The sequence below is a fragment of the Lates calcarifer genome, linkage group LG7_1 (genome assembly GCF_001640805.2).
Source record: "Lates calcarifer isolate ASB-BC8 linkage group LG7_1, TLL_Latcal_v3, whole genome shotgun sequence".
Classification (NCBI taxonomy): domain Eukaryota; kingdom Metazoa; phylum Chordata; class Actinopteri; family Centropomidae; genus Lates; species Lates calcarifer.
In genome coordinates this window covers 11,496,110-11,517,803 of record NC_066839.1, presented here as the reverse complement: position 1 = coordinate 11,517,803, position 21,694 = coordinate 11,496,110, and the positions used below count along the sequence as shown (strand labels likewise).

The 21,694-nt window shown below is 43.9% G+C and overlaps 1 protein-coding gene and 1 long non-coding RNA gene across 4 annotated transcripts in view; one reads left to right on the top strand and one right to left on the bottom strand.

Moving 5' to 3' along the window:
- Window positions 1-7,902, top strand: part of LOC108895625 (prospero homeobox protein 1) — a 29,723-nt gene extending 21,821 nt beyond the window's left edge. For 2 of the 3 annotated variants that reach the window (XM_018694513.2, XM_018694514.2), the window contains exons 5-6: window positions 6,793-6,974; window positions 7,259-7,902. In XM_018694513.2, coding sequence (XP_018550029.1) covers window positions 6,793-6,974; window positions 7,259-7,265 — 189 coding nt within the window. In that variant the 3' untranslated portion in view covers window positions 7,266-7,902. Of the gene's footprint in view, window positions 1-6,792 lie in introns of all 3 variants that reach the window. The other variant, XM_018694515.2, reaches the window with a different exon arrangement.
- A 2,858-nt stretch (window positions 7,903-10,760) lies between these two features.
- On the bottom strand, window positions 10,761-13,689 carry LOC127142660 (uncharacterized). The gene is made up of 2 exons (XR_007813617.1): window positions 13,362-13,689; window positions 10,761-13,182 (listed from the first exon to the last, which is right to left on the bottom strand). It is a non-coding gene; the product is annotated as an uncharacterized LOC127142660 (long non-coding RNA).
- Window positions 13,690-21,694: the final 8,005 nt, after the last annotated feature.

The window sequence follows — 21,694 nt, the reverse complement described above, 5'->3', positions numbered from 1 at the left end:
TTTCATTGGAACTGCTTTCTACTGAAGAAGTAGTCCCTGTGAAACCATTAACAGCATGTCCTGGAGCAAAACCAGGGCAAATAAAACAAAGCCGATCTGCGAGGGAGGATACCACTAAAGATAAATGAGAAGGTGTTCTTTTGGAGTGAACGTGAGACCCAATTTGTCTCTTGCAGTCTGCAGGCGACAACAAATATGTCCACAAAAGATTCAAACAAATCTTCAGATATTATCCTGGACCTTCACCGTGTCACGAGCATCATTTCCAACTTGTCTTATGGCTTTTTAATTCTCGTGTTGAGAAGAGTTAGGGGAAGAAAAGAACAGAGAGCGAGATCATCTGCTTCTCAGTGAATAGCCGGGGGCTATTGAGGGCCCCCGTTTGACGTAGCCTGACAGGTCTTTTCTTCACCGTGTGTGTGTGTGTGTGTGTGTGTGTGTGTGTGTGTGTGTGTGTGTGTGTGTGTGTGTGTGTGCGTGCGCGCACGTGTGCATGTGTGTATGTGAGAATAAGCCACTTTATTCTGTGCACTGATTAAATGACCAGAGCTGCGTGTAAAGCCTGGGGCAGCAGGGCTAGCAAAGAATCACTTTAACATAAAGAACTACATGATCCCCTCTCCCGTCTTCTCACCTGCTCTCACACACAAACATATCCTCTCGCTGCGCTCACCCAACATTTGATTCTCCCTCCTCCCTGCTTTTCCACCATACACCCCCTCCTCCCTGCTTCTTCTCCCCTCTCCTCCCTCCTTCATCCCCTCCTCCTTCTGTCCCTGGTCACCTTGTGAGGGGCAGCCTGCTCTGTGGCACAGCTGCTGATTATGTCATTATTTCTGGACCATTTTGGTCTCCCTCCGTGTGTGTGTGTGTGTGTGTGTGTGTGTGTGTGTGTGTGTGTGTGTGTGTGTGTGAGAGAGAGAGAGACTAATGAAGCGTGGCAAAGGGACTCATGCCAAAATGACCAGGGCGTGCATCAGAGCTGCAGATGTGTCAAAGCAACTCCCCCATTCACACACACACACACACACACACACACACACACACACACACACTTTCACTTCCCATTCCCCCTGCTGATGCCAAACTCTGCCTCCTTCAATCCAATCTGCAGTTTATTATTTTTCTTTCTTCTCCTGCCATCTTGTTCCCTCACTTGCCCTTCCATCCTATCTCCTTCTATCCACCCATCCATCTTCCATCCTCCCTCCTTCTCTGCAGCTTCTTGCTCCCCATCCTTTATTGTTTGCCCGCCCACCCACACCCTCCTTCCTCCTACCCTTCTATTCTTCCTCTCCCTCCCTCCCTCTGTTCTCCTCCTCTCCAGATGTCCTGTTCCTATCTTCCAGACTCCCTTGCTCCTTTCTTTTCCTTCTGCCTCCTGCTCTCTTGGTCTCTCTGAGCCGAGCTGACTTCCTGACCTCCAGAGGCCCCTGTTACAGCTCTGCATGACCCTCCCCCGCTAACCCCCCTCATTTAGATCACTTTCTCTCAGCCTGTGTCCACCATACAAGCTCAGACAATGAATTTTTAAGTCTCTAAACAAGGGCTGAGCGGTGATTTCTGGCTTCATCTGCTGTTTGCAGTTGTTCTGAGTACAGATTATTTTTCTGTCTGTTGTCTGTCTGTTGCTTGGCTTGATATAAAGCCTGAAATAGAGGGATCAGCAAGAGGGGAGGAAGGAGATGTCAAGCGAGGCCATGATATGATATGAATTCTCAGCCCGTGAAAAGTGGGGGGATGAGGCGAGTAAAGGTGGAGGGAGGAGCAAGGAAGATGGGATAGGAAAGCGACTTCATCACTGTCTTTGACCCTGTCCTGTCCTTGACTCCCCAGCGGAGGTGCACCTTGAGAAGAGCCCATGTGACGCTAGTGCCAATGTTCACATATGTACACACGCACACACACATACACAAATGTATACACAACAGTCCCTCAAGGCTCCATGTTTTCAAGGCTATCAGTGGAGTGAGGGTGGCTGATGTTTGCTCAGCTTTGAGGCCAGTTTCCCGTCCCAGTCATCTCCTGAGGAATGAGCCACTCTCTCTCATTCACAAACAGGAGATCTGAGAAGGTTGTGAAAATGAAGAAAATCAAGCACTTGAGATAAATTTTTAAAAAGCCTTAATGAAGAATCTGCTGTGTTTCTGTCCAGTCAAGTTGACTGGACTCTTCCGCTCATGGCACAGTCTTATCAGCGGTAGAGGGGGCTGGGAACAAGCGCAGTGAGGGGTAGGAAGAAAGGGGACATGGGTTGTGTTTGCCTAAAGTGACAGTGCAGGCCAAGGGCTTATCAAGGCCTTTGTAGATTATTGATCAGAGCAGATACGTGAGGCACAGGGGCCCATGTGTGAGCGTGTGTTCGAGGTTCGGGAAGCTCTGGTTTGACTCACTGAAATGTCACAGGCCTGCTTCAGTTTCAAGTCTTGTTTTTAAACTTAGGTTTCACTGTCAGCAGAAGTGAGAATGTTCTTAAGATGCAGTCGCTTCAAAGAGATATTAATGACAAAATGACCCCATCTGGAATTTTGTGCAGTGCAAAATCTATAAATTTCCTGTCTCACACACAAATGCAGGGACCGAAAACCATGGGAAGTGCTGGTATTCCCAGGCTGAGTCGGGGTTAGGAATTAACCTGGCTGGCAGTGGGGGCTGATGTTGTGTCCCTGCATTTCATCCTTCAAGGCTGCAGCTCGCTAAAGCGTGCACACTCACTTGCACACACAGCCTTATCTTCCAGGGTCTCGTCTTGTTTGGCCAGCGCTGTGCAAATAGAAGGTGCAATACATCTCCTGACAGTTCCCAAAAAGCAAGGGGGAGAAACACGCTGGCCAAACAAACAGCCAACCCTGAGTCACCGAGAGAGAAGAGATTTCTCAGGCTTTACCGAAACACATGCAAAAACACTCTTGCGCGTGCACACACACACACACACACGCACGCACGGTGTGTGTAACAGTAGCCTTTATTTGAGGGGCTTGGGCCTCTGGCTACCTTTTTAAACGTTTGTCTAAGCAGTCTTAAGACAGGGGCCGCTGCTGGAGTGAATAGCTCCCAGCAAGCCGTCCACAGGCTCCTATTGTCCTCCGTCATATTTTATTATCTCATCAAAAAGCAGGAAATCCGATTCCCTCTCTCTGAAAAAGAGCTTATCCTTCTGTCTCAAAGCAACCTGTCACGAGAGAGGGAGATGGAGAGAGCGGAGAGAATGGGGGAGAGAGATGTGGGGGAGAAGGGGGGAGTCGGTTTATGAGAGTGATTAACTGCCTCACTGCTGTCAGAAGTCCCTCATTCTTTTTTTCTTGTTCTCCTTTCTTTCTGTCTTTCTTTCATTCTTGATTGGTATTTACCCAACCCACAGCACAATGCAAAGTTTAGGGTAAAATGTGTGTGTATATTAGAGACCAGCTTTATCACCTCTTGCTGATTCTTTTCTCCCTTTTCCCCTCCCCGTCTTCCTCCTTTCATATTGTGTTACACAGGGGTAGAGCAGCAATAATATCCCTTTTCATGACAGCTTTTGTTTTTTTTGGACCCCCCGCCACACACACACTTCCATCCTCTGTTTTTCTTGCACCTCACTTATTTTTCAGAGGGCCATATGCTACAATGTTAGCCATAGTCATGCTAGATCTTTCTTCCTCTCTTCTTCCTCTTTCAGTCAATGAACGTCAAGGAGAAAGAGTCTGCTCTTCATCGTCACCTAAATACTGTCAAACTCATGATTAAGTTGCTATTTTCATTTTTCTTTGCAGTTTAGAAATGCATGCTGTTGACCAGGTGAACAGTATTTCCTGCACTGCTGTGATACCGATCAAATCACCATTTCATGATACTGAAGTCACCTGACTAAAATGAACATAAATTAGGGTCGATGACAAGAGTTTTGGCATGTGATTGCCTATATTGACATTTAAAATTAGTGATTACGGAGAGATCAAACTGGCTTATGTCTGTGTTTTCAATTTTCCTCGTCCCCACTACAGCAAACAGCATTTCCAGAGTTATCCGCTCTGAAGGTTGTTTGTCGAAAAGTTTGCTTTCCAAGAGAGCAAAACACTGTCATAATGCAGCCAGGAAGGCTAAAAGAAAAAGGTGTTTTCAAATTTAACCAGCATAATGTAGACAAACTCTCAATCACCTCATTTGCCTTTTCCAGGCGTCATTCACACACACACACTCACAACTCTCCATCCCTCGCTCCATACTTTTTTTCCCTGCCTCTCTCTCCCTCCCTCCCTCCCTCTTTCCTCCCCTCTTTGTACATCTGTCCTTTAATTTTGGGCTCTGCTGAGAAGTTGTTAAAAAGCCCTATGAAATATGTATGAAGGATTGTGAGCCACGCGATTGGCCCCATTTACTGGACAGCCCAGCGAATGAACGGCCACACTGGATAATCCCCCACAATGCCTCTGGAACAAAGGCCCAACAGCTGACCCGAGAGAGAGAGAATTGGGGGGGGGGTAGAGTGGGACAAGGGAGGGGTCGCAAACAGTTAAGGCTCACTGCTGGTCAGGAGGCAGCTCACTCACATACACAACTCACACGTACTCACAAAACAAAGGCTTGTGGGACAGGAATAACTCCCTCTGTTCTCTCACTCCGCTCTCTCTCTCCTTAGACTCTTCTCAGCCCCTCCTTCTCTCGCCATCTCTCTCTCTCTCCCTCCCTCCCATTCTCACTCTCTCACTCTCTCAGTCAAGAGGATCTGAAATACCAATACCCTTTTCTCCTTGACATTGCTTTCTCCTTGCAGTCAGCGTTTTGCTGTCCTTTTATAGTCAAAACGTCAGGAGAAATTCCATGCAGGAATATTCTTAGTAATGCGGCACTCCCTGCGTCTAACGGCTAGGGCGCTGCGCCGCACCAGCCCGTTAGCGAGGTCTTTTGGGAAAAGCGTGCGCATGCCCACTCGCACTGTTACTGTATAACGCATACACACAAAGTTGCCCTCAAACCGGGGTCATTGTGCCAGTATTTCAGAGACGACAGAAGTCCAAACAATGAATTATATCCACTTCTATCCCACCGAGGGGGTGGGGTGGGGGGATTCAATATTTGGGAATTGGGTTAGCTCTCTCTCTCTGTCAAACAAACACACACACACACACACACACACACACACACACACACACACACAGACAGCACACAAGCTCCTTATTCACGACTCACCTTTTCACTCGAGCACTGGACAGAGATATGCACACACACTCACACACACACCAGACACACAGGCATCTTAGCCTCCATTCATCACCCCGAGGGGGGCGAGTGGCTGTCCCATGTGTGTATGTGTGCGTGTAAAAGAGGCCTGACTGTGTGTTTAACTGTGTGTGCACATGTCCATCTATGTGTGTGCGTGTTCCAGTGGCCACTAACCTTGCTGTGTCCTGACACTCCTGATGAGTATCTGCAGGACACTGGAGGAGAGGAGCGGTGTGGAGTGCGCACTGTCAGGCATTTGGGCAAGCTGCTGCTGTATATGTGTGGGTGCGACTGTGTGCATTTGTGTGTGTCTGTGTGCGCGCGAGCATCAAGGGAGGTGGGCAGGGAGACAGTCAGCATTATCCAAGCAGGTGACCCCTGAAGGCTGCGTCGCCCTGGAGCTTTGAGTCGAGGAAAGAGACTCAGCCAAACACACCAGGGGTAGCTAGCGTGCGAGTGTGTGTGTATAGCAAGCATTATGTAGAGCTCTGTCACAGTACAGGATGTGTCATCTCCTTGGCACAAGGAGGTGTGTGCGCTGGTGTGTGCGCTCACGCCTGCATGAGCGTGTGTGTATGTGACAGAGTGTTGGCTTGGGGGAAGGTGTCACAGATCTTTGCCAGACTAATCATCTCCATGGTGTCGGTGAGCGCTGCTGTCAGGGACACTAAAGAGGCGGCGTGTCTCCCCGTTCCCAAAGCATTTAGTACTTCCTCTTTCGCCAGCACCTCTCTGTCGCTCTTCACTCAGCTCCGCTCTCTTGTTTGGTCACAGATTTACAGTGGGACTCATAAAGATGTCATGCTCACCGTGTTTGTGGGGAGGGAAGTGTTGGGTGTGAGAAACCTGAGAAATCACAAGAAGTGACTTTTCTCAGGCCGACGCCTCAGTGGACTTTTAAGGAAGTAGATACTCAAGAGATATAAAATTTATGGTTTTACATCCACTATGAAAATTTTAACATATTCTACAGCTGAGGAGTTTATTGTGTTGAGGATAATGCAAAAGAAACAGACTGTACAAGGGTTCTGGAAGTAAAAGTCCCATCCATTTGTGTCACTGTTAGTGCTGGTTGACTGGCAGTAGGAGCACTTAGGTTAGGAAACTGAAGCTGTCCTACTTGAATCATAGGTACATGTCTGTGCACATAAAATCATATGACTCCCAAGGGGCATTTCATTTAGCAATATACAGCCACTGAGCTAAAGATTCTGCTGTGTGCATTGCTAGCATTCAGCGGGAGCTAAAGCTACACATTGTAGAAGCATGTTTTGTTAACATTTACAATGCTTTTTGTATCTGAGTAATTCCTCTAACTTGCAACAGAGGCTCATGGAAATCGCAGCATTTAGAGCTTTCCACCATGCCAAACTGACATACAAATTTGGAAATACTGATAAAATAATCAAGACTGGTGGCCATAAAATAAAGCTTTCACTACTGTTTAATTATCTGGAAGACTCTGTTGTTTTCATGTTGAGAAATATTAAGAATGTCAATAATGAGGGGGAAGAGGGATAATGCTTGTAAAAAATTATCAAACATTTCCAGATGACAAACCAAGTCTCTTTTTTTTTGTCCATAAAGGTCCCTGATCGCTTCCTGGAGGTGGCTGAAGTCACACTGAGAGAGTTCTTCAATGCCATTGTGGCCGGCAAAGATGTGGACCCGTCCTGGAAGAAGGCCATCTACAAGGTCATCTGCAAACTGGACAGCGAGGTCCCTGAGATCTTCAAGTCCCCCAACTGTCTCCAAGAGCTTCTACACGAGTAAATTTCTCCTCCTCCTCCTCGCTCGACGCTTTGCGCTTTTTAAAAATTTTCTCTGATTTCATAGAATTTCAGAATGATATTCTCTTTCGTTTTGTTTTCATTTCCTTTTTCCCAAACTCTACGTTTGATTTCCTGTTTTTTTTTTTTTGAATGTATGAAAGTTATGAAGTAGCATTCCCAATCTGAAGCCTCTGTGGCAGTTCCTAAATGACCTAGCTATTGTGTTGTTGCTCTTATATGATAATTATCATGATGGTTATTCTTTGTTTTGTTTTTCTAAGATTCTGATGAACTGAAGAGACTCTAATTTTACTGGGTGTTTTCTGGACTGTGTGAACCCTCATCTGTTTTGGCCTGTTATATGATCAACACTAACTAAGTCCTCAGTGTGTGGAAGGAGTTACTGAGTTCCCATTTACGCTACCAAGAACATAGGCTGGGTTCCTTAAAGACTTTGTTCAATGGCACCCAGGGGTGTCCCTCCAATCCAGTGGGTGTCCACATGAACTGTCCCCGCAAAGAGCAAAGTGGGTGACCAACAGACTGTGCTACTGAAGATGTGCCCGACAGGACAGTCTCACACACACACACACACACACACACACATACATGCACACACAAACAAGGCCTAGTGAGGTTATTGACTGGACTAAAACTGGACTCGTGGTACTGGTCTGTACTGGTCTGTGGGACTTGGACTAGTTTCAAATAGCTACTGAGCTCTACCATGTTTTGAAGTGTGTTTTCCCTGCAAGTAGGGCATTGTGTTTATTGGGTGTACATTATTATTTTTGATTATTATTATTGTTGTTGTTTATGATTATTATTATTTGTCATCACTGCTTGCTGAAGATTTGGCACTTCGAGATTTGTTTGTCCCCTTGATGCCGTTGCAGAAAAAAATAAATTATTGCTATTAATATTATTCCTTGAGAGTTTAGATTCTGAAATATTTTGCCCCCCATTTCCTAATTCTTCTCCTTACTCTTGTTTTAGATTGTCCATCTCTGAAGTGGACTTTGTTTTTTGTTTTTTTGTTTTTTTTTTTATTTTTTTGATAGTCAGAGTCTGGGGCAACTTACCCTCTAGATATGAGTTTTAATTGCAGGCCATTAGAGTGGGCTTCTCTATAAGCCTGTAGTGACTAGCCTATCCTGCACAGGACCAGTCTGGCAGCAATGTTGGAGCAGGAGTTGAGCTGCAGAGGCACATGAAGTCAACAGTGCAGAAATACAGAATTATGCATAAGTGTGGCCTTTTGGTGCGTGACTTGCTGTTTTTTTAAAAGGCTAAATTCCCATAGCCACTCCAGCTTTGATAACTACACTGCTCCCACTAAACGAGCCATTTGTTCAGCTATTACATAAATCTTATTCATCTAATTATCTGTTCACAATTGGTGAATATACACACTGATGACTGCATAGTTTTCTGCCTTTTTTATAGAATTGTTCAGTTATTAGCTCATGCGTGAGATGAAGTCAGTCTGTTTATATGGCAGACTTTTAATGTGATTAGCCTATACAAGGTGTAAATTATATTATGAAGTTATTTCAATAGCAGTTTATACTTGAATATATCAGAATACTGTGGCAATCTAAAATACAGTGTTGCTGAAACAAAAAATAATTGAATACATACAAATAGAAGCATCATAGACAGGAAGGTAATTCAAGGAGGGCAAAGAGAGAGGTGAAAATAAGCTGAAACACAGGCGTTAATTAATTCTGCTTCAAGTGGAACTTACCCACAAACAATATATACACACACACACACACACATACACACATACACACACACACACACACACACACACAGCTCCTTCCCTCCATGTTCACCTGCCTTTGAGTGATCTAGCTCTTCTCTCAATGCAACAATGCTAGGTCGAAGGTGAGCACTCACCCCAGGGGTAGATGGAGAAGCTCTCAGCACTACAAAGAGAGCGGACAAAGGCGCAGAGCGAGGAGCGACACGCACCTGAAGCCCCCCGCTCTGTCCCACCGTCCCACGCTGGCAGCTTTTTTAAGACCCAAAGTATGATTCTGTTGAAGCCACTGTGCCCAGTTTGTGAAACACCATTCCTTTCACTTTAACCTGAGATACTGATCCCAGATTTTCCACTTGTGTTGTAAATGTAAATCTTGTGTTTTATTACTTTCCTCCAGCCTCTCAGGCTTTTAAGATTTTTAAGAAGCAGTTAGCGTTAGTTGGCCTTTTGATGAGGTAAGTTTGACGCAATGAGAGGACTTAAATACATTTTTAAAGTGCGTGCGAGCTAGCTGTTGATCTCACCTTGGCGACATTAGCTTATAGTGTGTCTGCGTGTGTGATCAAAAGATCAAAAGGGGCAGGTTGCTTAACCTGCTGACTTGTCTAAGTGAGACAAAGCGCCTGACAAAAGGAGGCAGAGAAAGACAGAGAGCTACTCCCTTCATTATATCACCCCCCCCTTCCTCCTCCCCAGACAGTGTTCTTCTTAAGATCCGGAGGCCTGAGAGAGCGAGCCGGACACTTTTCTCACTGAAGGATGGGCTAGGCCCTTCATGTCTCAGAGTCTCAAAGCACCAGCCAAGGGCTCTAAAGCGCCACAAACAAAGGGGAAGGGAAAGGACACTTTTATCTGATGCACAGATTATTATCGCTCCCTGCCCTCCCCCTTCCTGCAACCCCACCCTAAAGTTAAAGAGTTCCTGCACCTGAAAAGATTACTTCAGGATAATGAAGACTAATGTGCAAAAATGAAAGGATTAGCAAGACCTTGATACGGTGTTGAAAATATTTTTGTCTAGTTTTCCTTTTCTGGCATCATTTGATTTTTAGGATAACATTATTGAAATACATATATAGCCTTTTTTAAGAAATGTAAAATATAAATCTATGAAAAAATATATACTGTAGTGGAAGTTCTCTGAAAGGCACTGTTAGCAATTGTTTCATAAAAGAAATCTTGAGGGTATTTTTAGTGACGGCTTTGTTTAAATCTGTATTCTAAATAAGTGAGTTGTTGATAGATTAGGAGCAATAGTTGTAGGTTTTTTGCAGGTTTTGTGACCAGTTTTTCTTTTTGGTTTCTTTACCTTTTTGTATCGTGCTGAATGGCTGTCTTCTTGAGATCAGAAAAATAAACTTGGAATCCGTTTTCAGAGTATGAAATATTGTTGTTGCTGCTGTAAATACTGTCAGGATGAGACAAAGAATAGCTGTACAGTTTTTTCTATTATCACTCAGAGTGCTAGAGAAGGGTGAGAGTGGTTTAAAGACAAGGAGGGTGGGAAAAAAGAGAGATGACCTGTTCTCTCCAACTGAACTCATAACCACTTTTCCAAAAACTCACAGAGGAGAGTTTTTTTTGTTGTTGTTTTGTTTTGTCTTTTCCCTGCCATGCCTTTAACGGGGGTCTGTTTCCCGTCGGCAGTGCCCTTGAAGTTGCACCAGCATCCGTTTCTTTAATTTCTGCTGACAGAACGATGCATTAGGCTAGCGGTCGGCTAATGATGATGTCACGGAGCGTCCTGTTGGCAGTCTGCGGGCCCGGTCTCGTCCAAGAACAAGGGCAGACTGCCACCGACGTAGCTCTAGATTTGACCCGGTAGAGAGACAGGAACTCATTGTCATCAGAAGACTAGTGTCATGGAGGGGGCACATGTTGTACAGTAACAGTTTAAAAATAAAAGATAGAGACAGACTGATGACAGGAAAAAAAAGTGATTTATACCCCTTTTTTACTGGGTTCAAACAGTTGGGAAAAGTTTGGACTTTTGTGGAATTTATGTACACTTTGCATTGTGTGTGTGTGTGTGTGTGTGTGTGTGTGTGTGTGTGTGTGTGCGCGCAGATGTATATGAGTGTGTGTCTGAGTGAGAGAAAAGACCGATTATGAGAACCTGTGAACCAGTGAGTGACACAATTCTCAACACTGTGGCCCCTCCCCCACCCCTGGGAGTACCATCCTGACATGTAAATGATTCTCATTAAGCGTTGGCAACGTGTGTTTGGTGTGTGTGCGTGTGTGTGTTGTGATAATTTCCTCTGATCTGTTTTCTGACCTGTTTGAAAGGGGTTTTTGTTTCTCTATGCTTTCAGTAGTAATTCTTTTTTTTATTATCATTACATCGCTCCTCTTTTTTTGTAAATATCAATGATGTGGACTTACAGTGATAAATACTGCCTTTGTATAACTTAGCAATATGTTATGTAAATAGTGTTTTGTTGATGCTTTTTGTATGACATTATTATTCGATTCTAGTGCAGTAATTCCAACTGGAACAGCCATGTTTCAAATACAGTCTGAATAATTACACACAGGTTGTAAAATAAAACTCACGACATGGCTGCTTTTTTTTCTTTTATTGGTGTCTATTTGTCTTGCAGATTTTGTGTAATTTATTGGTTTAATTTATCCTAATTTATTTGATGTTGTTTTCTTTTGTTTTTCAAACAGGGAAGGCTGTACTGCATTTCATTAAGTAGAACCAACTTAAAAGATTTTAATCCTTATCTACCTAAAAGTGAATTTTAAAAAAACTTAGTATTCTAGCGTGCTCATTCAATTGACAAAAATGATTAAATGGAGATCTTGGCAGCTAAATGGAACTAGTCAGTTTAAAAAAAAAAAAAAAGGCTGTTATGTTTTTGTTCCTGGACAGGGCCGAGCGTGGGCTAGAAAGCTGAAACTAGTTTTAAGCAGTTTTGTATTTTCTCTTGAGATTTTTCCCCCTGTATTACTTTTGGCCCAGCCCAAAAACAACCAGTAGTCAAATTGCCTTTCGTGCCTTCATCCCCTATGAACTGAATGTATGTGCAGTATATATGCAAGCTTGTGCAAAATGAATAAAAAATGGAAATAAAAATGAAAAACAGAGCGGAAAAAACATTTGTTGTTTGTGGTTTATTTATATCACCTTCCACAAGGTACACACACAATAAAAAAAAACATTGAGTGTGTGTGTGATGGGTGGGAAGATGTGATGGGTGGAAAGATATCATTAATAGAGCTTATATAAAGATATTGTATTACTTTTTTCAGTTTTGAGTGTGTTCCTGATCACAGTTTATGGATTCACTGTACAGTGCATCGTTTTCGGGTGAATCAGTGCTGCTTTGCTCCCTTAGTCATTCAATGCACTAATGATTTGGGTTTGGCTGTAGAGCACCAACCTCCCAGCCTAGTTTTCTCCACAGGCTCCAGACAACCGCAGGTGCCTCCTCATCAAGCTAAATGTAACAATCGCCAAACTCACACGCACAAACACACATACAGTGGAATCACCTCCACAACCTACAGTATTGGAACGGACTACAGTAATCATTTTTACAGGTTGTAGAAATTAAGCATATATTAAGCTTGAAGACAAACTGCTTGTAAATTTGGCTCCTTCAAACTGGAACTGCAATTAACAGTTATTTTCATTCTTAGATAATCTGCCTGTTATAGTCTCAGTTCATCATTTTGTCCATAAGATGTCAAATATCGTCAAATCTTCACATTTGATAAGCTGAAAGCAGCAGCATTTTTTATTTATAATAAATAACTAGAGCAATTAATCATTTATCAAAATCACCTGATCGACTAATCATTGCAGTTATACATGTGACCAATACACTGTGTGCATTGTGTGTATGTAGTTGGTCCAATTCACAAAATGTTGTAATATAAAAAGTTACAAATTACATTTTTTTTTTAATCCAAGGAGAATCTAACTGCATACAATAAAATAATTGTCCACAATAATTAGAACACATTCTAATTTCCTACTTATCTTTAAAAGCAAACGTTCAACACATCACCACACATTTTATGGTTTGTGAGTGTGGATTTTATTTGCTGATGAGTTTAGGAGTCTTTGAAGAAAAATACAAGACTATTTTAAAAAGGCTCAGTGTGTTCTCTCTGTGTCATTTTGCAGTTTTCTTATCATGACCTCTGTTGTATTTTCCACCACGCCTGCCCGATGCACTGTTCCTTTTCTTCCTTTTGTTCCTGCCTGACTGCTTTTCACTCTTTTTGCTTTGATGCTCATTTTTGGAGTTGCTTCTTTTGTGTCTTTCTTGCTTGCTTGCTTTTATTCTTTTTTTTTTCTCTCTCCCTCCCGTGTTGCTTTTCCCTCTCGTCCTCCGCCTGCCTCCCTCCGCTTGCCTTAACCGGAGGCTACAGCTCCTTAGGTTGGGCTGAGACAGCATCTTTGTACAACACCGACCGTCTGCTCTGTAATCAAATACCATCTGTCGCTACATCTGAAGACTCACTCTCTCGCTTCCTCCATCACACACACATGCACGCAGGCACACACATGCACATACACACACACACACACACCACATCTGTGCTTTCCACTCCTGAACAATGTGTGTGCGCTTTTTATGTACAATGACCCGTGTACTTACAATCATTCCACCTGATTCATTCTTGGCCTGCAGGGAGGAAGTCACTGGAGTCACTTTCACCACTTCCTGTTTTTTACCACCTCTCCCACTGGGAGTTCAAAGGTCATTGTCTTCAGGTATCCATGTTTGTTCTGTGGCTGTGTGTGTCAGCAAGACCTTGGCTGCTGTATCAGACGGGAGATAGTGGACTTTAGCTCCTCAGTCTTAGATCAACGGCCCACTATCTCAAAGGCTGCCAGCCTTTCCCAATGTTTGCCCAATGTTTGTCCCTGCTCCGGCACAGAAAACTTTGACACGGTCCCCAAGGTCTCCTCTCCAAGTCCCCCCTCCCTTCATGGTCGCTTGTTATCACACACTCAGGTTCAAGAACATTTTCCATTTGGTGTTAAGAGTGCACTTTTTTCTCTCAGATGGGAAGATTTAAAAGTCTATTTTACAACTTGACGGCAGTGGGGGATTTACAGCACGCCAACCTGACAACAAAAAGAAATCTTTTGGTAAATATCACCACACACAAGCACTGATGTAACTCCCCGTGCTGGGGAACCTTTGTGACGAAGAAACACAAGGACTCAGGACCTCATTTCGATTTCTTCTCTGTGCAATCCTCCTACCAACGACCAAAATGAGCTGTCCACCGTTTGAACCATTTTGACACCTACTCCTCCAAAATGACTGTGGGCTTGAAACTACAACAGCAGAATATTACGTTTTATTTACAGAGGCTGGAAATCTGTATTTATGTATGTAGCTTGTTACGTGCCTAACAGTGAATTTACTTTATAACTGCACCTACAATTTAACACGTCACACTAAAAAATTATTCCACACACACAAACAAAAAAGATTTTCAATCAGAAACCATGAAAACAGATTTCCACATTGCACAGATTGATGGATTCATTCTGCATGTGTTAGTAATTAAACACTGGATTTCATCTATTGTGGATAGAGCAACACACTGCATGCTCCAGAGCCACTGGCACAGTCTGGGGTTAACTCTGGGTTGCCCACATTTGGCACCAGTGATGGGGACACCTAGTGGCCAGTATGTGCAGCTTACACTCACTGTGAGCCGTTTTTGATGTCTTCCTCATCCCATCCTTAACCTTCTCTTTGTTCTAACTGTTTTTGCGCAATTTGTTCTTTATTCTTTTTTTATTCATTTAATCATTTTCTTGTTCTTTCTTTCTCCACTCCTTCCTCTCTTTCCATTTCCACATCTCTTGCGTGTGTGCGCATTTGTTTTGCAGAACTGGAAGATTCCAGTTGGACAGATCATTGTGCCCCCTTTTTCCTCCCAGCAACCCCCGCCCCAATCTCTCTCTCTCTCTCTCTCTCTCTCTCTCTCTCTCTCTCTCTCTCTCTCTCTCTCTCTCTCTCTCTCTCTCTCTGGAAGGCTTCAACGCAACTGGAGCCTCAGAGGCTCAAGAGAGGAGCCTGGGAAAGGAGGAACAAAGGGCCGTCCATCTGCAGCCATCACCACTCTGCACCCCCCCCACCCCCGTTCTTCCCTCCCTTGGTCCCCTCGCCTCTCTTCCCTCTCCCCACTGGCCAGCGCCCCAAATTAAGACTTCAGACAAGAAAATGGGCTCACTAAAAAAGGGAGCGAAAGCGAGAGAAAGAGAGAGAAGGAAGTCCATAACAAGCCAAGAGGAGCAGAGCGACAAAGCCTCTGTTGTTGGATGGCAGGGCCCCTCTGTTGCTCTGCGAGGAACTGTCACTGTGTCAACTTGGACCCCTTGTTGCAAGGAACATAAACCATAATGAACACGCACACACAGAACATACACACACAGGCAGTAACATGCTGCAGCCGACACTGCTCACACACTCGTACCTGCAAAAGAGGCTGCATGGGTGTAGAGTATGTAAACAAGCACATACAAACCATGCCAAGCACATACTGACACTCCAAATTAGTACAGACAGTATAGGTGAGAAGACAGCAGCTGTGAATCCCCCACTGCACACCTTCCTTCTGACTGCCAAGACAGGAGAAGGGGGGGCAAAGTGAGGAGGGGGAACTTCCCTTAAAAGTGAACATAAGTGAATATTGGTGAGTGTGTGTGAACATGTGAGGACATGTTGGAAGCAAGTGATGGCAGAATAAATGATATATAAATTATATCAGAACACCCACTGATACACAACCTTTACGGTGCAGCAGTGGCCCCAGGGGCAAACACCTGTTCTTATGACGCACACACACACACATAAAGCAGAAGAGTCCTTGGTAAATTTCTCAAAGAAGGATCAAAGAACTGCAGGTGCCTCTTACATATTTCTGACCCCAAAATACACTTTGTGTTCACTTCAAGAGAGGAAGAGGTCATAGGCAGTGTGTGTCTGTCTGTCTGTCTGTCTGTGTGTGTGTGTGTGTGTGTGTGTGTGTGTGTGTGTGTGTGTGTGTGTGTGTGTGTGTGTTCACAAATAACATTGCATTGGGGGTAGAGCTAGAGACTGAACTGGTTTGGCTTCTTCTAGTCTAAACTGGGTCTAGTGGGTCCAAGACAGATGGCACTCAGGGCAAAGCTGGTCTGGGCTCTCGGTCTCTCTTTCTATCTCTCACTCTTTCACGCAATCTCTCTCTCTCCCTCTCACACACACACACACACACACACACACACACACACACTTTTAATAGCCATTATTGGCATCCTTTGCCTCTTCCAGATCCCTGAATCAGAAATCACAGAGGCCCATTATATTTCCTATTGACCCATTTGGCAAGATGGTGGGAGCATCGAGTGCTGGATTAAATCGAAAGCAGTTTATAATCCCGTAATTCTAATGTTTTAATTACTTAGATGAACAGGAGGTGTTTGAGCAAGGGCTAATCTCTGAGACATAAGGGAGAGAGAGAGAAACAGAGACAGACAGAGAGAGAGAGAGAGAGAGAGGAGAGAAGAGATTTGTCTTTTTCCTTTGCAACACGTAGGCTTACTCGTGGAATATTAGCGGTGTATTAAAGTTCATCACCTGTTATCAACACAGATTAAAAGATTCACAGACTTTATTATTCATATTAAGGTGAAGCCCACAGAGCAGAGGTGCAAAATGATTACCAAGGTGAGATGTCACTGTGTATTGGTATGTAATTTACATTTGCATCACTCATTTTTAAACCATCTGCACCATGTTCTGGTTCTAAAAAAAATCTGTATTTCTGGGTTAAATTCCATGAATCATTACAAGTATTTTTAATTGGAGACCTACTATATCTTGAGTGACATCCATGGCTGTAACCGATCCCACAATTGTCTTTGATAACCACCCCTCCTGCCAATCAGCCTGTAGGACAAAGGCTGCTAAACCAAGGCTGATGACCTCATGCCTGGGGTCTGCTCCATACCGAAGGGGTCTTAACACCGTTCAACTTGCCTTTTGTGTCTGGAGCCGTTTTTCAGATGCTGCTGAGTACTGAGAATCGCCTCACAGTATCTCCCGGGGCTTGGGATGTACGCACATAGACATACACACATGTGCCGACACACATCCCCTTGATCCATGGGGCTGGAGCATTGAGCCAGGAGTGAGCCTTAAGACAAGGAGTGACAACCGGGACAGCTGCAGGGGCTGGAAGCCAGTCTTAGCCCCCCTTCACCCCCCACCAGCCCCTTCCACAACCACCACCTCCCACACTGCCTCCAGCCAGCCAAACAAGCCATTGTTTCTGGCCAGGGCCTGTGGTATTTCATTTGTCATGAAATGGATACGGACACGGGACGAGCATGAGGCTCTTTCTCCAAAAAAGACACTGCTACTGCTACTGCTGCTGCTGGTTGCTGAGCCCAGATTTGCTAACTCCCCTCATCCTTAACCTTCTCATGCAGCTTGCCCCAAGCACCCTGCTCTGAACTATTAATAAACCTGCTTTTTCCAAGGTAGAGAGAAAGGTATGGGGGGGCGGTCCGAGGGGTATTGTTTTCCGAAGGGCTGTAAGAAGAAAGAAAAAGAGAAGGAGTGAGAGTGTGGGAGGGAGGGAGGTTATGTGGCTTACGTGCCAATCTGTTTTTGTCATCCTTTATGATCTTCACTTTCTCAGGTTTCTCAGTGGACATTAGGCAGGTTAGGCCTGTGAGCCAGGTAGGTCATCGACGTCCTGCTCAGCTGTTGTCAGTCTCTGCTGAGAATGAGTTTGGTTCTGCCTGCATTATGAGAGAGCAGCTCTATCAGCCACCCAATAATTGACCAACCTTTACACGTTCGTGTGGTTGCTTGACGCTAAGCTGCTTGCACATGCCACGTCTTAGAGCAACTTTCAACACGTAGTTAACAGCAACAAGAAGGAACGGACAACAAACAGCCACGCTTCTCATTGCATTTGTGATAACAGTAAAGACGCTAAGATGTTCATCGCCATCCCAGCTCCATCATCTATCAGTCCCCAAGTCCAACAGAGTTCATGGACATAAAAACAATACCCCTCTATCTCCGTCAAGGGCATTCCTTGGCACAACAATAGGACCATCTCCTCTCCCCGTATTTTCCTTTCCTCCCCTCCCTCCTCATTCTCCAACCCCTCCATCAAAGAGCATTCCAGCTCCAGAGCCCCCTAAGCCCTTCACTTTGGGCTTGTCCATGTGACACGGCACGCAGACAGTCATCTTTAAGAATTGATTCACTCTGGTATCCAAAGCCTAGGGAGCCTGGCTGCCAAGATACCCAGCATAGGCGCCACTCATGGGGTCCAGGTACACAACAGCTGCTCCCCAACAATAAAGGCAAAAAATGGGAGGCACTCAGGGGGAAGATGCAGCACTAACCTCCCCCTCAAGCCGGAACTGGTCACCTTGAGCCAGTTGTTCCCTGCCCGCCTGCCTTCAGAGACGACAAAGGATTGGGTCCAACTTTAGGATGAGGGTGGTGGAAGGGGGCGGCTATTGAAAGACACCTATAATTCACAATTGAAATGGGGAGAGAGGCGCGGGCCAGGAGAGGGCAGGAGAAATATTTCTTCCTTCCTTGGAAGAAGCGTGCAGTTACGGCTGTGCCACCAAGATGGTACGGAGTGACACATGGAGGACCATAAATAAGACAATGGCATGTTGTTTTCTTCTGCGGCACATTGTGTAGTAGCCTGGAGGTCAAGTGAAGGAGATGCAAGCCCATCCCAGAAACCTAACACACACATGCATGTGCACACATGCGCACACACACACACACACACACACACACACACACACACACACGCACACGCAGACATATCACTGGGTATGTTGTGGTACCACAGATAGAGATCACAAATCATGCAGAAGGAGACAGGAGAGATATTACCTCACCTGAAGTGTTTCCATAAACTCCAGTGTACCAAAGCCTTGGGAAGTGGTATCACTCTTCAAGCAGGTCATGACCCACACACACTGTGATTTATGATGATACAATCTAGCACATCATCCATCATAAATAAGGGAGATTAAATGAATAGACTGTGGCTGTGGATATAGCAATTCCACCCCCAGAAATTATGTATACTGTTGAGGCACAGTGTAGTCTTAAAGCTGAGACGTACATTCTGTGACTGTGTGGGATAGAGAAGAAACACATCTCTCACTTTTTTGCTGAGAGTTGAGGAACAGAGCAAAGGCGAGAGACAGAAAAGAGAAAGAGACAGGAGAGACGGCAAGAAGAGGAGAGACAGACGAGGACAGAGATGAACTTCAGCATCATCAGTCTTCCTGTTAAATCAGAAAGGGAGAAGAGGAAAGCGGGAGCCATGGAGAGCTCGGGAGAGAGGGGGAATTTACCAAAGCAGCTCAGGAGGGCCCTCATTACGATATTAAACAAGATTTAATAAGTGAGAGTGATTTGATGAGGTGATTATCCTGGCCCATTAATCAAGCAGGCTTCTGGCCTCACTGTAATATGGCCCATCTTTCCCCCCATACCAAAGCCTCTTTAGACGCTGAGCTCCTTACTGCACTAACGCCGCTTCAGAAACAACACTGGGCCAAAAAAAAAAAAGAGAGAGAGAGAGGCATATTACGTCTCATCTCTCAAGCCTGCGGGTATTTTCGATGCTCACTCATCCCTCCACCTCCCTGTCCGCTCTTCTGGTGCATCTGATAAATTGAACTCCTTAACATCTGGGTCAGAAAGTAAAGTCTTATCAGAGGGAGCTAAGAGTGATAACTGGCAATGATAACGTGAAAGCATCTGTTGGCTTTAAGGCTTTTGGTTTGAGAACAGAAGGAAGTTGCACAGATTCCACTGGATTGTTGGGTTTTGTAAAGAGGTAGGGGGAGCGTGTGTGTGTGTGTGTGTGTTTGTGTGTGGGTAAATGTGTGTGGATGGGCTGATTCATAGAACTCTTCTTAGGAAAACAAAGTACAAGTTGTATCAGGACGTGTGAAAGCGAGCATAGTCCCCTGTTTACCAGATCATAACAGACTAATATGACCAAGACTGACCTTGGAAAACACACCTTCTAGGACTGCAGCTAAGACTATTTTTGCTATCGTTTAGTCAGTTGTTGTTCGCGTTGTTTTTTAATCAATTTGTTTTAATCAAAATTGTAGAAAATAGTGAAAAATAGCCCATTACAAATTCCCAGAGTCTGAGATGATATCTTCAAACTGCATTTTTGTCAACCAAAAGACGGTCAATTTACAATGATTAGAGGCGAGAGGAAAGCATCTGTGAAGCTCAAACCAGCAAATGTTTCACACAGATGCTTGACTGAACTGACTGAAATCATGAACAAATAATGATTTGTTAACAAATCAAAATAGCTGCAGATTATTTTTCTGTGAATTGACTAATAGATTAATTGACTGTTGTAACACCATAACTTTTGTGACAGAGAAGAGTGGCCCAAATAAAAACAGCCTTTTAAGGTTTTCAAATAGTTTAGCATTTTTGGTCAAATTAGTTAATTAATATAGTGTGACATCTCTGCCTGTTTTCCATGTGATGGGCTTTGATTTTCTGTTGGCTACACTCTTTTTAAGCCACTGAGGTTATCACATCCAATACTCTTTATCCAGTTCTTCTTCTTCTGTGTATAAGATAAAAGTCACATGTGTAAAGTTTCTACTTGGCATCCAACATCATGATCAGTTGGTGAATCGATCAGTTAATTAATTGTAAAATATTTTGATAACTGGTGAATTGACTCAGTCAGTTTTCAAGCTAAAAATGCCAATTCTGCCATTTAAGTTTCTTCTCTTCTTCTCTTGAGGATTTGATACTTTTTTGGTCATATAAGATAGCAAGGTGAAATCGACAGTCCAGACTCTAGGACGTCACTTTGTGATCATGATATGCTTTTTTCACTACTTCCTGACATTTTATAGACAAAACAATTGATCAATAAAACTCTGAAAATAATCAACAGATTTCTCAGCAATGAAAACAAATTGCTCTATAACAGACTGAAGCTTTCATGAACAGAGTGTTGGTACTTACGGTATGTATGTGAGAATACTTTAGATTATTGCTGTAAAGGTCTAGGTACAGCTAAATCCTATCATTACAGCACAATAATAAGACATCCTGGTTGCATCTCAAGCAATGTAATTTTCTCCTCACAGTGCAATAAATCATACCTCTAAGGCAGCCATGAGCCTTCAGAACTTTCTAAACCTTTAGTGTTTACTGACTGAACAAATCCAGGCAGGAACTACCCAGATCCCTGTATTTATTATATAATTTACAGTGTAAAACGATATGATAGAGCAATTCAGAAAGACAAGAGGTCAAATATAACCTCAAGAGTGGGAGAGAATAGGTATTACAAAGACAGCCAACCCCCCAAAAAACATTTTAAAAGCTCAAGTGGAAGAAGATTACCTTAAAGCAGGCGTGGGACGGAGCTTTTTCTGGGAACTGCCAGAGAGTATTAATACAATAAGCACAGAAAATATAATACAAGAATGTTTTTATCAACGTAATCCGGAGAGATGAGGCTGAACCAACCTGGAATATAATCCCAAGGAGAAGGTCCCCTGGTTATCAGGCACACACACACTCACACACACTGTGTATCGCCCTCGCTTCAAATAATCTACAGATAATCTTCAAGAGGATGTCAGTCTCAGTCTCATCATTACTGTAACGTCCCCACCAGCAGTAAGGGTCGAGAGGTCAGTTGATGGGTTAAGCTATCAATGGGAGGTCATCTTGTTAATATTTACATTAATTTGACATTTTGGACATCATACTGTATGATTACTTGAATCCTGAAATGCTTATTTGCTGGGTAAGATCCTATATTTAATTAAGACTGATCTTTGACCCATCAAGAGCTATTTCTTTGTGATTTAAAAATAATCAAAAGCATGAAATAAGTCACTCAGTACGTCCCTTTTGATCTTAAGGTGGCAGTCATC